The following is a 15,179-nucleotide window of genomic DNA, read 5'->3' as shown; positions in this document are numbered from 1 at the left end:
TTAAAATCATGGTCCCCGGGGTCGGATGGGGCCACAATAGGGGATCAAAGTTTTACATACAAATATATAGGGAAAATCTTTAAAAATCTTCTCAAAAACCACTGAGCCAGAAAAGCTGATATTTACATGAAAGCTTTCTGACATAGTGCAGATTCAAGTTTGTTCAAATCATGGCCCCTGGGGGTAGGATGGGGCCACAAGGGGGGATCAAAGTTTTACATACAAATATATAGGAAAAATCTTCCTTCACAAGAACCATAGGGCCAAAGAAGTTCACATTTACATGAAAGCTTTCTGACATAGTGTAGATTCAAGTTTGCAAAAACCAGGGCCTCCAGGGTTAGCTTGAGGCCATAATAGGGACTACGGTTTTACATGCAAATATATAAGGAAAGTCTTCTGATAGGCCCATGGGCCTCTTGTTTTTTAAAATCAGTATATGTAAAACTTTGCACTCCTGTTGTAGCCTCATTCAGTCTGCGCCAACAACATCGGGTCCGATGAACGAACTTCCCACAGGTATGAAATAACGATATACATTGTCCTTTGTGAAAAAAAACTACATCGTTTAAAAATTGCAAAACTCAGTTTATCTGAAATTGCACAACATTATTCACAAAGACAGATCATTCGTAAACAAGTCAGATAATTCCTGAGATTTTGTTAGCGTATTTACCGAGTCATAGCGTATAAGAGTTTTCAATGCGGGCATCAACAATTTCACAACTTCCGGATTTGATACCTGCATACGACGAAGAACATAATGAATCGCTGTTTTTCCTTCTTTGTCACATGCAGTTACGTCTGCTCCATTGCGTATTAAAAGCCTAAATATTTCGTTGATCCATTTAGCATCAAAGAAATTAACTGTCAAATGACAAGCGGTCATGCCGTGGATTTCGCGCGCATTCACGTCAATCCCAGCATTCAGTAGTAGCGTTAATACTCTAAGACCCTGGATATCTTGAAACCTTTTTTCTATTGCAAATGACAGACCACTTTTTGGCTTTTTATCCTCTGATGACAGTTTGAAGAAGGAGTGCAAAGCGTTACAATATTCGTTGGTCATTATGTTCACATCACAACCGTACTGAATCAAACACTGAACACTCTCAGCATTATCAGCAGAAAGATGCAAACATGTTTCTCCATTCCTGTTTTGCAAATTTACATCTGCTCCCATTGTGATGAGTTCTTCCAGGCCGTTCTGGTGTCTTCTCATTGATAGCAGATGCGCAGGTGTATTTCCGGCTTTGTCCTGCGTGTTTACGTCACATTCATATGACAAAAGTAAACGTAAGATATCCAATCTGTTGAAAGGCTTTTTTACCATCTCGAAAAGACTGGGAGGTGAACACAACCTGTGTAGCAATGTCTGACCATTAGTGTCTGCTTGATCCGCAGCCAGACCATGGATCATCAAAAGTTCAAGCGTCTTTAAACAACAATCTTCTATATTCACACATTCGAATACCAAATGTGCCTTTCGAATGTTCAATCCATTTTGGAGAAGCAGACGTAACTGTGTGGATCCACAGGGCTCTTTATCCGAGGTTACGAAGGTGAATTGTTTGTATAGGTTGTCATAAGTCAGCGTTTTTCGTACCTGTTTGTTATCGTTCATCAAAACCGTGAACAGAGGGGTTTGCTTCCTGTCTGTCACAGTGGACACGTTAACATCAGCTCCTTTATCACACAGAAACTGCAACAACTTCACACGTGAAACGGGAGATTTCAGAGCACTGATTAAAACAGTACTGCCATTGATATTTGTGTTCATATCAAAGCCAATTGGTAGAAGCAGTGGCATAACGGATGCCATGACTGTTTCATCATCCATTTCAGATTCTAAGTAGTTTAAAAACAGATTCAGTTTTCGATTTTCTACTACATGGGAAGGAAAATCTAACATCAGAATTAAAACATTGATGTCTTGAAGTACCATAGAAGCGACACTTCGAAATTTAATAATTGATTTTTGGCGATAATTAAAGAAGTTAATGGCTTGCGCAAGAATCCCAAAGAAAAGAGCCGATACATATTCTGTTTCGTCTAGTGATTCGCCGATACCGGTAAATGAAGTACATACTATTTCAATCCCTTCTGACAAAGATTCGCTCAACACATCCTCAACTGTCCTCATAATGGCCTCCTTTACTTTCACATTCAGATCGGAAACAGACTTAAATGTATCAAGCACCATCTGATTAGTAGCATTTCGAGTTTCCATCATATTAACGAAACAAGAATACTCCTTACAACGAGCGCAATTACTGCTATCAAACACCTCTCTCCAGCGCAAGGAAACAAAGTTGGCTAATGCTTGCATCACATTCCACGAGTGTACGCTACTTTCATGTTTTGAACATAGGGACAGAATATTTAAGAGCTCCGACATTCCGAATTGCCCTTTGTGGCGCAGAAATTTCTCAACAATACTTAAACTTTTTCTCGAGTGTGTCTTTGAAAGCAAATTGAACGCCGTGCAGTTCTCTTCATTTCGAATATTCAAGTTGATACCGTAGGACAGCAAGAGATCTATTGCATTATTCATCAGTCTAAACTTGCTTTCCTCGGTAAGTTTCTCGTAAGACGTCAACCTTTCATCATAATAATTCAGCCTATCTACGAAATTCCTCAACAACAAATGCAACACAGTGTCACCATCTTTATTCTGTACGTTGGCTTCCGCGCCTGAGCAAAGAAGATATTGAAGATGATCTAACATTATAGGTTTCCACTGTTTTTTCTTGGATTTAGTGTAAACATAGCTAATGGCAAGATGAATAGGTGCATAACCAGCATGATTTTTGGCGTTAATGTCACATGTTTGGTTCAAGATAACTGCAAAGACTGACACGGGCACATTTGCTAACAAGCATATATGTAGGACATTATTGCCGTCTTTATCACATAAGTTGAGGTTTTCAGTGCGTTTGATTATCCTGTTTAGCAACTGCAATTCGTCTTTCCTAACTTCTTTGTGTTTCCTGACATTCCAAGAACTGAGAATTTGCATGAGTAAATTTTGACCATTAGAACAAGTTTCATTCATATCTGCTCCATGTTTAAGAAAAGTTTCAAAGAGTAAACTAGAAAGTGTTCCGTTGATTCCATGATGCATTAAAGGATTTCTGGTCGATATTCTTTCTCTAGAGTTTACAGAAGCACCATTTTCTAGTAATTTGGTCAAAACAGTACTGTCGTTGACAAGGAATATTGCAGTCTGGCCTTGACTGTCGGTAGCATTGACATCAGCTCCTTCACCTATAAGATATTCAAGAACTTTGTCGTGTGTTATATTCTGAAAAATATCCAGTGATGACGCAAATACGTCGTTGGTAGTCAACGTCTCCATCACGACTGAAGCAACTTCCACATTCTTTACGAATGGCAGCCCTATTCGATAGATTCGTTGACGTTCATCTTCTTCTAAAGCTGTAAAAACATTCAGATGAGCTGGTGAATCAATGTGAGAAAAAATAAGCTTAATATCTTCCACATCTAAGGATGTCATAGCTGAACAAAGTCCTGCATTATGGACATACTCTTCAACCAATAAAAATGTTCCGTTTCTCAAAGCACAAATGATGTCTTCAGTGTCAAGGTTTAAATTCAAATCGGTCAAAATGGCTTTCACAACGTCTAATCTTTTCAATTTCGCAGCCATTGAAAGTGATAATTTGATGAGATCATTCTGATTTTGAAATGGAAGAAGGTATCTCACAATGTCCAAAGAAGCTGGCCCGTTGCTCAGAGTAGCCGCCTGTAGCGGCGACAGTTTCAAAAAAGGTTCACTAAAGATTTGTGAATACAAAGGCTCTTTTAAAGTGTTGAGAATATCTTGAGAAAATAACGTTGTGCTTCGAGAAACTTTGTCATCAACCCATCTTCCAGTTTGCCTAGCTAACGTTGTGTCTTTTCCGTGAAGACACGTAAAAATGAAAGATTCTCTCAGTTGTCCTTGAGTCCATACCCCCTCCTCTTTAAGCAACAGCCGCAATCCGTCCATCTGGAGAAGAGATTGAACAAGAAATGTGTTGCTGGCCACAGATGACCAGTACAACAGAGATCCAAAGAATTTGTGTATACTGTCAAATTGGACGTATGATAGGACACTTTTTTCAACTTCATCTGTTGTACCCTTGAAACATTTGTTCAATGTGGAAGGTTTGCAAAAGACGGAAACAAACTCTGGGTCAGTCATCGCTTGATGAAAGCAGACATCTCGAATGTTGCCTTGTTTGATTTCTTCTACAAGTCTTTGACCAAAGACTGGAAAGTGTTGACGTTCAATTATTATGATCTTTTCATTGCTCTCACATTTATATTGAGTGGTTCGTATTCTGGCAGATATGAATTCAAAAGAACATATTTCAATGACGTCAGAAGTAAATTCTTCTCCCATCATGAAAGTTACGGCATCTTGAATACTAGGATGACGAAATATCTTATGGGTTTCACTGTTTGACAAATACAAACTCAGTTCCTTAGATTTACAAGACATGATGTGAGCAGGGCCCATGTTTGAATCTAAATCGACCATCTTCCTGATGAATCCCATTCTTATCTCATCTTGATCTGGTAGCTTACTTGCACATCTGTTAACCTTGCCATCCCTCAAAGCAATATACACAAGTACGGCAAATTCTACTGGCTTGACTTTCCTCATTACATGTAGAATTTGCATCAAATACTCAATAGGGGATCTAAAAAAGTTTAACCCTCTCTTCCTCAATGTTGATGATTGAGCAAACATCTGAGCACAATGTGGAAAGCCGTGGTCGGGCGACAAGAGAATTGCTTGGTCAAAAAACGCTTCCAAACTTGATACATCTAGATCCTCTCTCTGCAAATGGAAGAACTGGAAATGTTTGCGCAGAATTTGAATTTTTTCTTCATCCGCTAAACGATTTCCAAGATCAAGAGTTACTTTATAAACAAAGTCAGCATTCTTCAAAACCTTCATAGCCTCTTGAAGAATATGTACCCGTGACGTCATTACCAATAAAACGTCACCACATTTATTCATAAGAATGCTATCTAGTTGCCACAGAAGTCTTTGGATATCCTCAGCTCGAGATCGGTCATAGACAGTTACTCCAAAAATATCATCAAAGAACAAAATTATTTTTTCATCAAACTTAACTGACTCAAAATCATTTGAGCCATTGACGAGAACAAATCGAAAGCCTTGTCTACATTTCTTCACTATCAAATGCTTAGCTATTGCTGATTTTCCATCACCTGGTTGACCTGTTAACATAACCCGGAAGTAGTTTTCAAGAATTTCCTCTGCTTGTTGAAAGGCGCTTGTTTCCACGAACACTTTCTCCTCTTGCTGGAATACACTTAGGAGTGAGGAATACTTCCCTACGAAAACAAGTGGTGAAATTACATTTTTATTTCAAATAAATAAAAAATTCTGTCTTGACAAAATTTCCTGACACGGTTGTTATGATTATGATTTCAAATGATCGAACCTTCTCTCGAACCTAAAGATGGTTCATCTTTCTCCGGTTGATTGAGATAAACTAACGAGTCTTGAATTACATTGGTTGCCGAGTGAATGACTACGGGAGAACGTGGTAGGGTTTCATCTGGAATTTGAATGAAAGGGTTTAAATATTCAGTGCATATACATACAACATGGTGCCGGTATATATACAGTATGTACAAGTTTATTTCACTTTTTCGTGTTAGTATAATATTATATATACTAGCAATTGGTGAACACTGAAGTGTCTTGCCATACCATAGTTATGACGTAAGAAGTCTTTGTGTGCCACGTCTTCGTGTAACCCCATGACGTCCAACTGTTGGATGACTTCACCTTCTTCTGCAAATTATTCAAAATTGTTATGGGAAGTATTTAATCTACTTCAGCCAACATCGTCCATGATGCATCTGAAAATTCAGGACTCTGCTTGCATGGTTTTAGTCTCACTTTCCCCAGACTCTCGTGCAAAGTCTCGAGAGCGAGAGTCGGGGGGAAGCGAAATTACTCTCGTCTTACTATTGTACACATATTACACATAACTACATGTGTTTTCATATTATTTTTTTTTCAAAAACAGCCTATGATTACTTGACCTTGAAACATGCTCTAAAGGACACACGGTCATTATGATCTTGAAATTTATTGTTGCTGATCACTGGTATGGAACTGGATCCCGGGAATCTATGTAAACTATTTAAATGACCGGTATGTCTATTGGCTCGGCGCTATAACACACGTTTTCCGTGGAGAATAAATCATACCTACAATTTTCTTCTTCATAATGTGGAAAAAGGGAGAAAAGTTTACTTTTAAAAAACCAACAGTTATCAATCTTTTGTAAAAGTCGTGGCGATCTATAAATGCTAAAAATAGATCTATAACCCCACTGATAAAAATCATTGACCAAAGGAGTCTTATACATGTAATAGAGATCCATAGGCCAAACCGCTTATCTGTGTTACTCATGCATTGTTATTGTAACCCCATCCTGGCTCTAGGATCATGGTATGGACAAATTTTCACACAATCTTTTTAGATTGTGAATCTACAATTGAATATTTCAACAACAAAAAAAAGAAAAAAAAAGCTACTTTCTTCTAAATTGAAATTGACCATTTGGCCCCGGAGAAGAAGTCGAAATTGTGAAAATGTAAAAAGTTTACAGGCGACAGACATTCCTTGATCAGAGAAAAGATCAGGTTGGCAAACCATTAGAAAGTGGTAAAGGCGGAATTGGAAAAAAAATTGACGACTACACTTTACGTAGCAATGTAACAAATTCACAAAAATTAGTTTAGATTCGTACTATCATTGAGAATTTTTGAATAATACTCACTTTGTCCATCTGATACCAGGACGACCCCCCGCTGTCTGGTTGCCCCCTCCCAGTTCACATCGTAGGTTTGTGATATCCGTGTTTTCACTCCGTCATCTAACGACACCGATCTACTGGCGCAGGGAGGAGCAGACGACAGGTTATCCTTGCAGATGTCGATGGAGCCTAATCGATGTTTGGCTTTGGAGTTTGCATTTTCGGTTCTCCTTCGTCCATCATCTGCTGAATACGAGCCTGCACGATTCCGTTGACTTTGTTCTGTTTGGATCCCATCGGTAAAGATGTCGAGGGATTCGTTACAAACCGGTGTATTCAAAGCAATAACATTCTCCAGTTCATGTTGACGTTCCCTCGGTGAACCGTATGGTGTCACAAAGTTCTCGTCCGGCTCGGAGTCGGACATGCTTGTTTTGTAGATGGTATTCTCATAGTGGATCTGTTAACTTTTATATGTACCAGTCATCTACTAAAACATGTGCACAAAATTATGTCAACTGGGTGTCACAGAACAATTAGAAACAAAATTTTAAACAATTAGCATCACTGGATTTTCCGACATGGTATTAGTCGATGTTCTGCGTCCTACATGTAAATTCTGTCAAATTTCTGATAACGCAGTGACGTCTGAGATGAAAAATCGTGTCCTTCGGCGAAACTTTTTGACTCCTCGATTCGGATGAATACTCCAACCATCATGAATGCGGTTTTGGAGGTCCCGATTCAAACAATCAGTCAAGAAAGACAACAAGGAATTCAAAGATATGTTTATGCGAAAAGATTAACATACATGTATAGATCCTTTCGCGAAGTGGATATGCTCCACAAAATGCATCGGATTTAACACTTCCGCATGGCTTTAATACACGTAACAATATCTCGAGAGTCTTATCTGTTTTCTACATTAATATAAACCCTCGACACTTTTAAAAGACACTTGATACAGCAAACAAAAAATGAATGCGTGGGTTGATACACGTATATGTATTTTGACTCAGCTTGGTTGTTCTAAGTGCAGATATAAAATTCTAAAAACATTAAGGGACTTGTAAATTTTCTATGATGTTCAAACGTTGAAATATATCTTAAAATTGATATTAAAAAATTTATTAATATATCAAAATAATTCCAATGTTATTTATTACAATTGTTTTGATTGGACAAAAATAAAGCTGAACAATAGTTTACACATCAATAAATCCGAAATCGCGATGTATTCAAACACGCCTGAAAACAAATAACATAGTGCGGGGAAACTATTCAAATTTTTGCAATTGTTAACAAAGTGAATGAATTGGAATTATAAGAATCTAACATTCTTTTTGAAGAATTTATCGATGTGTAAACTCCGGACATTTTACTCACAAACTTAACATTTATTCAGTTTGTGAGTAAAATGTCCGGAGTTTACACATCGATAAATTCTTCAAAAAGAATGTTTAATCCTATATTAACCCCTCTCCATATAACTCTATAAATTTCCCACCCGTTGTTTTGGATTTGAGACAGCATGGGAATAAATTACATTCCGTACGATATAATTAGATTCATTTAACTTATAAAAAATATATTTAGTTTTCATTTTTCAACCCTTTTTGAAAAAGTTTGTATCAAATATCGTTAACAAAAGAAAAATGTCGGGGGGAAAGTGTATCTCACTGAACCACGAGGTGGAGAACGACGTCAATAGCGATTCTATTTATATGTATGATTTCAAACCAACAGCGAACTCCGAACCGTGGCTTGAGAGATGACGTATTATCTGAGTGTAATTCACACATTAAATCATTATATATTGGTTGTAATAGGTGCAGATATAAATTTTAAAATTCTAAAAACTTGTAAATTGTCTATGATGTTCAAACGTTGAAATATATTTTACATATATATAAAAATTAACACCTCGCTCCCATATAACTCCCATTGTTTTGGATTTAATTAAAAAAAAGCATGAGAATAAAAAATTACATTCCGTACGATATAATTATTTAAAAAATATATTCAACCCTTTTTTTTCTCTCAAAGTTTGCATCAAATGTTGTTAGTAGGGGAGAAAGTGTATCTCACTGAACCACGACGTCAATAGCGATTCTATTTATATGTATGATTTCAAATCAACAGCGAGACCTGGGCTATGCAATTCAAATGGATGACCATGCAGTGTCGAATGTAGAACCTCTGTCATAAGACATGTACTATCATTTGAATCACATTCTTTTCTGTAAGTGTATGATTTAAAAACCTTGATAACACGCACGCACGCAAACAAAAAGATAAATTGCAAGAATGTTTGCTGTACATTCTAACTGAAAGGTGTGGATCGAATACTACGGACAAGATTTCTAAGTCAAAAAATATGATTCTCAGAAAGAAAGAGAGAGAAAGGGGGAGAAAGAGAGAGAAAGTGAAAGAGGGAGAAAGTGAAAGAGAGACTCACTTGTTTTTTTTTTAACTCACCTTGCTACTTTTGCATTCAGCGTACGTGTTATCTGGGTGTATGTCACACATGTAAACATTCCACATCAAGTAGGTCACGCATTTTTATGGGACGTTCACTGTTTTCGATTGGAGTTACTTCTCTTTGATTAAAATTTACTGTCTAATGTGTTTGAAATGTCTCACCAAAAAAAAAAAAAAAAAAAAAAAAATTAAGGCGATACATTATCACAGAGGCTCACTTTCATTATTTGTTTTGTAAACAAATATTGCAGTGTGTTTATAAATATTATTTACAAAATTTTCAAAAGAAATGGATATCGGTCTAAGTTTATTATATCTATCACATGTTAAGTATTCTTTAGGTAAAATGTGTCATGTAAATGTTAAGTTTGTGACTGTACAAACGAAAGATGCTTTAAATTACGAAATTAACATTTCACTAGTTTGTTTGTAAACATAAAAAGGACACGACTCTTTGTTTACATAACACAGAGTTCAGGCTAAGACATCAAAAGGTTCAAAGAAAAAAAAAGAAAACAAACATAAAAGTGAACCAGTCCCTTTAACACCCCCCCCCCCCCTATATTAATGACGTAGAAGAATGCTTTATGTGATACTGATGTTGAAAAAAGGATAAAAAATATCAAATAAAATATACAGTCAAAAGTCAAAACTCTTGAAGCTAAATCCTACTCAGTCAACATTTTCATTCTGTGTAATTGAACTGCGAGCAATAGTATTGTTTCGCCGCCTACCTGAACTGCGAGCAATAGTATTGTTTCGCCGCCTACCTGAACTGCGAGCGATAGTATTGTTTCGCTGCCTACTTTCTGGTCAAGTTTTAAAAGTTATGATTTTTTATGACAATATAGACTGATATGAATTTTCATAAAAGTTGATTTATTTCACAAAACAAAGAGAGATAGCTCTATAATTTGGGTTAAAATCACGCATTTCACTATAGAAACCAAAGGTAAACGGCAAATATTTTAACCCCCCCCCCCCCCCCGTGAGCAAATACCCAAAAGTTTGTTATTTCACGGGGGGGGGGGGGGGGGGGGGAGGGGGGGGGTATGTTTAGAGACCAAAACACGGCGAAAATGTTCACTTGCACTTTAAGGTTATCAAATAAATAAATTTCCAAAAAGTTAAAGATTAATCATTTTTAACTTAATTATATAAACAATTTGACACATCAAATGGTTATTTATTTATTCATTTCAATAAGCATCTAAAATATATGATGTTTTATAGCCTGGTTTCAAGGAACAGATTTTTCTACCCCCTAATCTGTTATTTGAAATCAGGCTTAGATTTTTCTACCCCTAATCACCGGTCGCGATAGCACAGTGGTATAGAGCGTCGCTTCGTAACCAGAAGGTCATGAGTTCCAACCCCGCTCTTGTCGTGACCGCGTCACATCTACAAAGATGTTAACATAGGTAGTGATTGCTCCTTCGCCAAACGCTTGGCATTTAGAAATGGGGATCACGGGCCTTTCGGATATGACCCGTGTCGCGGCGGGCGTTGGCACGAACCCTAACTGCTACGGCCCTGGGCGCTAAGCATAAGTCTAAATTTGCGGTACATCAATTACAGCTGGGGACGTCTCAATAAGAGTGAAAAATTCTCGACGAGACGTAAAAAAACAAATCAATTAATCTACCCCCTAATCAAAAGGAGTTGTAATTAAAAGCAATTTATTGATACTGGAATTCAAGTTGATAATCAATTACTAATGAATTCTACTTTGCATTAAAAAATCGCATTAGTAAAATTGCAAAGCTTTTTGAAATATACGAGTTGAAAATGTAGGCTGGAATCCAGAGTTAACGTGCGTCGTTCTTTCAAAATCAATGAACTCGTATCGCATACAAATTAAATGCGATGTTTTTGTGTGATCGAGACCCAATATCAAATAAGTAAGTAAGTTATTTATAGTGGCATGTGTAGATTTACAGACATTTTTTGTTAACAGGCAATTTAATGATAAATCAAACACCTGGCCCATCAGGCCTATATGCCACTTTAAACACAAAAGTTGAATACAGTACATAAAGAAAAGAAGAAAAAAGATCACAGCGTTAAGAAATAAAGGGAAATATATGAAAATATACACATTAGAAATACCTACATGCTTTAAGTATATACTGGATGTCTACGTATTAATAAATACTTTGAAACCTGGCGAGGATACCCGGTAATTTGAAATTAGCATGCATAATACATCCATATCTGAACATACAACCTGTAACTAACATTTCGTTAAATCCAGTGTTTACAAAAAGTTTTGATCGACATTCGAGTACAAAGAACAGTGCAGTACTTCTACACTATTTTCGAAACAAAAGGTACAAATTCGTTCTTCAACAGGTTCTCCGTGATATCTACCAGTCTCGATTCGTAATGGTAAAATTCCACATCTTAATTGCGCCAAATTTAGGCATATCCAGTACTACATAATTTTCCCCATGAAGAGTTGTTTTAAAAGATGTTTAAGTGCGCAATTTGGAATATTGAAAAAGTCATTGCCCCAAAGGTTTAAATAATAAAAGTGTATATTTTTGATTGAACAATTATCTAATGTAACAAAGGGAAAATTATGTAACAAATTGAAAATTATGTAACAAATTGAAAATTATGTAAAGAGGGAAAATGTAACAAAGGAAAAATAATGTAATAAAGGGAAAATAATGTAGCTAAGGGAAAATTATGTAATAAAGGGAAAATGATATAAAGAGGGAAAATTATGTTAAGAAGGAAAATAATTTTACAAAGTGAAAATTAAGTAACAAAGGGAAAATAATGCAACAAAGGGAAAATTATGTAAAATAGGGAAAATAGGGAAACAAAGGGAAAATAATGCAACAAAGCAAAAATTGTGTAAAGAGGGAAAATAATGTAATAAAGGGAAAATTATGTAACAAAGGGGAAATTATGTAACAGAGTGAATCTAATGTAACAGAGGGAAACTAATGTAACAGAGAGACTAATGTAACAGGGAAAGCAATGAAACAGAGTAAAGGGCGAGGGGTTCCGATCGGTACAGTGTAAAATCCATGCTTAGTCACAAGAGACAAAGCTTCAATGGAAAGTTAGATATCTATGTAAGGTTAGATATCTGTATAAAGTTAGATATCTATGTAAAGTTAGATATTAATGTAAAGTTAGATATTAATGTAAAGTTAGCTATCTGTGTAAAGTTAGATATCTATATAAAGTTAGATATCTATGTAAAGTTAGATATTAATGTAAAGTTAGATATTAATGTAAAGTTAGATATCTGTGTAAAGTTAGATATCTATATAAAGTTAGATATCTATGTTAAGTTGAAGTTAAATTTTGCTTCTGAACCTTATTTAACACTTCTTTAAAATGTGATTACGGAAGAAGTATTAACACGCTAACAATTTCTGAAATTGAAACAAGTAAATACTTTGGTTTGTACAGAGACAAACATAGTTGTGAGATTAAATGCTGTTTGATATGAAATTTATTTTCTAACAAGCTGTCTGTATTCAAACTCCTAAAGAATTCCTTTAAAACAGGAAATTGAGAAAATCAACAAACATTTTTGCAGTTTTAATATTTATTCAAAATTTATGACAAGGTGAAAGTACTGGTGCTATACCATTTGGCCATTTTCTTGCAAGATAAACTAGACACATAACTTTATTAGATTTGCTTTATATTTGGTGGATATACTTCAGCACAATATACCTTAATCTAATGTAATTATTTTCTAATCAGTTTTTTTTTTTTTTTTTGCATATGTGATATTAATTTCGTCACGACTCCATGTAGGCTATTGACTGCAAATAATGTCCGGGTAGAGCCGAAGTAGCGCTCTCGCTTCTCACCGCTGCGACCCAAGTTCGGTCCCCGTGATCGGCAGTGGTTGTGCGTGAGAGGGTATGGCGGTCCCCCGCTCGGACACGTGGGTTTCCTCCGGGTACTCCGGTTTCCTTTCACATAAATGACCCCCCCCCCCTTGCGTAAACATCTGTGCATCAAATGACCCCATTGGAAATAAGCTTTTGAGCTTTCATGGGTTATCCTTGGTATTCATTTTTGTATATACCGAATAAACATTTACTTACTCTATTTAATCTATAAAAAAAATTGTCTGATTTAATTTTCTGGAGACGGCCAATGTTGTCCTCGGCTCCGGCTAAACACGTACCCTCAATCTACAGACTATTACTACTAAATTAAAGGAACAGACTCGGATGGTTTAAGATGACCTTTTACTTTTGTTTCAACAAAAGTGCACAATGTGGCAAATAACTTAATTCATATGAGGAAAAATAAGTCCTCTTAGTACATGTAGAAATCACTAATATGTGAATCTTGTTTACACAAAATTACTGGCGTGATTTCAATCATTTAGTTGGATTAACATGAAATTATCGATCAAATACATTTCCATAAACAGTCAGTATTGTCCCTATCATAAAAATTGAAGTAGACGAATAAGAATCTATGTGATCCAAACTTTTAAAATCTTTCTCTTTACTTCTGAAATCTAGCAGACAAACTGATTGCCTACTTATAGATTTAATAGACATATACTAGATGCTCTACCAAATTGTGAAATCCGTGGTCCCTGTGTCGGGTATCAGGGATAGAACGGGGCTGAATAGGCCATGCAGCACAGCTTTTGAATATAATCTGAGAAACACCACACGAGGTTATAATTATTATATCAGACATGTTATATTGTAGTTTGTCAGGAAATTCTAAATCACGCTATAAGGGGTCACATCAACGTATAATTCCATCGACTGCTCATTCAAAATGTGATAACCAAATACTGTTAAAATCAATATCGGTTGAACTTTGATATAAAGATGAAAGTTATCATGACATGTGTTGGTACGACACAAGTCATCAAGCACAATAAGTCGTAATATATCATTACGCCATAAGGTACGCTATGTTTACCAGTGGTATACTAGAACATATTAAGAGATAAGGTCAAAAGAGACCGCTCTGCCGCAGGCCCCCAGCAATACGATAGAATTAATCCACAATGTGTTTTTCCACAAATTGATATCGGAAGATTATGTCAGATTGTGTTTAGCAATTGATTTTACACCAGCGGGGTGTATATAAATTGCTTTTTTATCATTTTAAACTTCTTGACTTTGATAAATAATCACAGCTTTTTTTTTTTCCCTTATTTATCGCGATGTCCGTCTTTATATCACATTTAATGTGAGCTTTTATTCGAGGTGTTTAGATGATTTAATACTTATTTTTCAAACATTGCTACACAATGAAGCAAAAATTTCTCTTTATCGAAATAATTCGAACTAATTTAGGGGCAGTTTTGTGTGTGCAAGCAATCCTCTGAAACTATATGAAGTACATGTATAAAACATATATTTTAGGTCCCCGTGTTTGATCGTGGCTTGTAATCCCCGCCCTCCTTGTCCTCATTTCTTTTAATTATTGTGTTTTCCTTGATAAAATGAAAATCCGGACATTTTGTACCTGTTTACCAGTGTATTTACATGTGTACACAATTCTAAAAACTTCACAAACATATGCATTTTCAGTGTCAATACTAGATTCATTGACGCCTGTGTAAAAGATAAGATTTATTAAACTAATTCTGGGCTCTAGGTTTTGAGGTTTAATAAAAAAAATAAAAAATAAAAAAAAAAGCGGAAGAAAAATATACATAATCCGCATTTATTTACTCCAACATCATAAAATAAGGTCGAGTTGAAGACTTTGATTTTCTCTGGATATTGAAATAAGATTAAATTAAACATTGAAAAAAGATTCCTCAATTAATTAAGTAAGAAAATAGTTTTGCATTTAGGAGAGGTAGCAACTAATTGGGATAAACTAAATTATAACCCAAATTGGGACTTTCTGGGATCAGACTTGGAACCTACC

The 15,179-nt window shown here is 35.8% G+C and overlaps 1 protein-coding gene across 4 annotated transcripts; it reads right to left on the bottom strand.

Moving 5' to 3' along the window:
- Positions 1 to 567: 567 nt before the first annotated feature.
- Positions 568 to 9,875, bottom strand: LOC125647816 (uncharacterized). 4 transcript variants are annotated; one of them, XM_048874633.2, is made up of 5 exons: positions 9,291 to 9,875; positions 6,837 to 7,302; positions 5,756 to 5,839; positions 5,484 to 5,600; positions 568 to 5,373 (listed from the first exon to the last, which is right to left on the bottom strand). In XM_048874633.2, the coding sequence occupies exons 2-5, from the start codon at positions 7,237 to 7,239 to the stop codon at positions 614 to 616; spliced, it is 5,364 nt and encodes a 1,787-aa protein (XP_048730590.2). In that variant the 5' UTR covers positions 7,240 to 7,302; positions 9,291 to 9,875; the 3' UTR covers positions 568 to 613. The 4 variants fall into 4 exon arrangements, with proteins under 4 accessions (XP_048730590.2, XP_048730592.2, XP_048730591.2 ...); XM_048874635.2 differs by having other exon boundaries at positions 6,837 to 7,299; XM_048874634.2 differs by lacking the exon at positions 9,291 to 9,875 and adding an exon at positions 7,423 to 7,835.
- Between the last annotated feature and the right edge of the window lie 5,304 nt (positions 9,876 to 15,179).

This window comes from Ostrea edulis, chromosome 6 (assembly GCF_947568905.1).
Source record: "Ostrea edulis chromosome 6, xbOstEdul1.1, whole genome shotgun sequence".
Lineage (NCBI taxonomy): Eukaryota > Metazoa > Mollusca > Bivalvia > Ostreida > Ostreidae > Ostrea > Ostrea edulis.
This window is presented reverse-complemented; position numbering and strand designations above follow the sequence as displayed.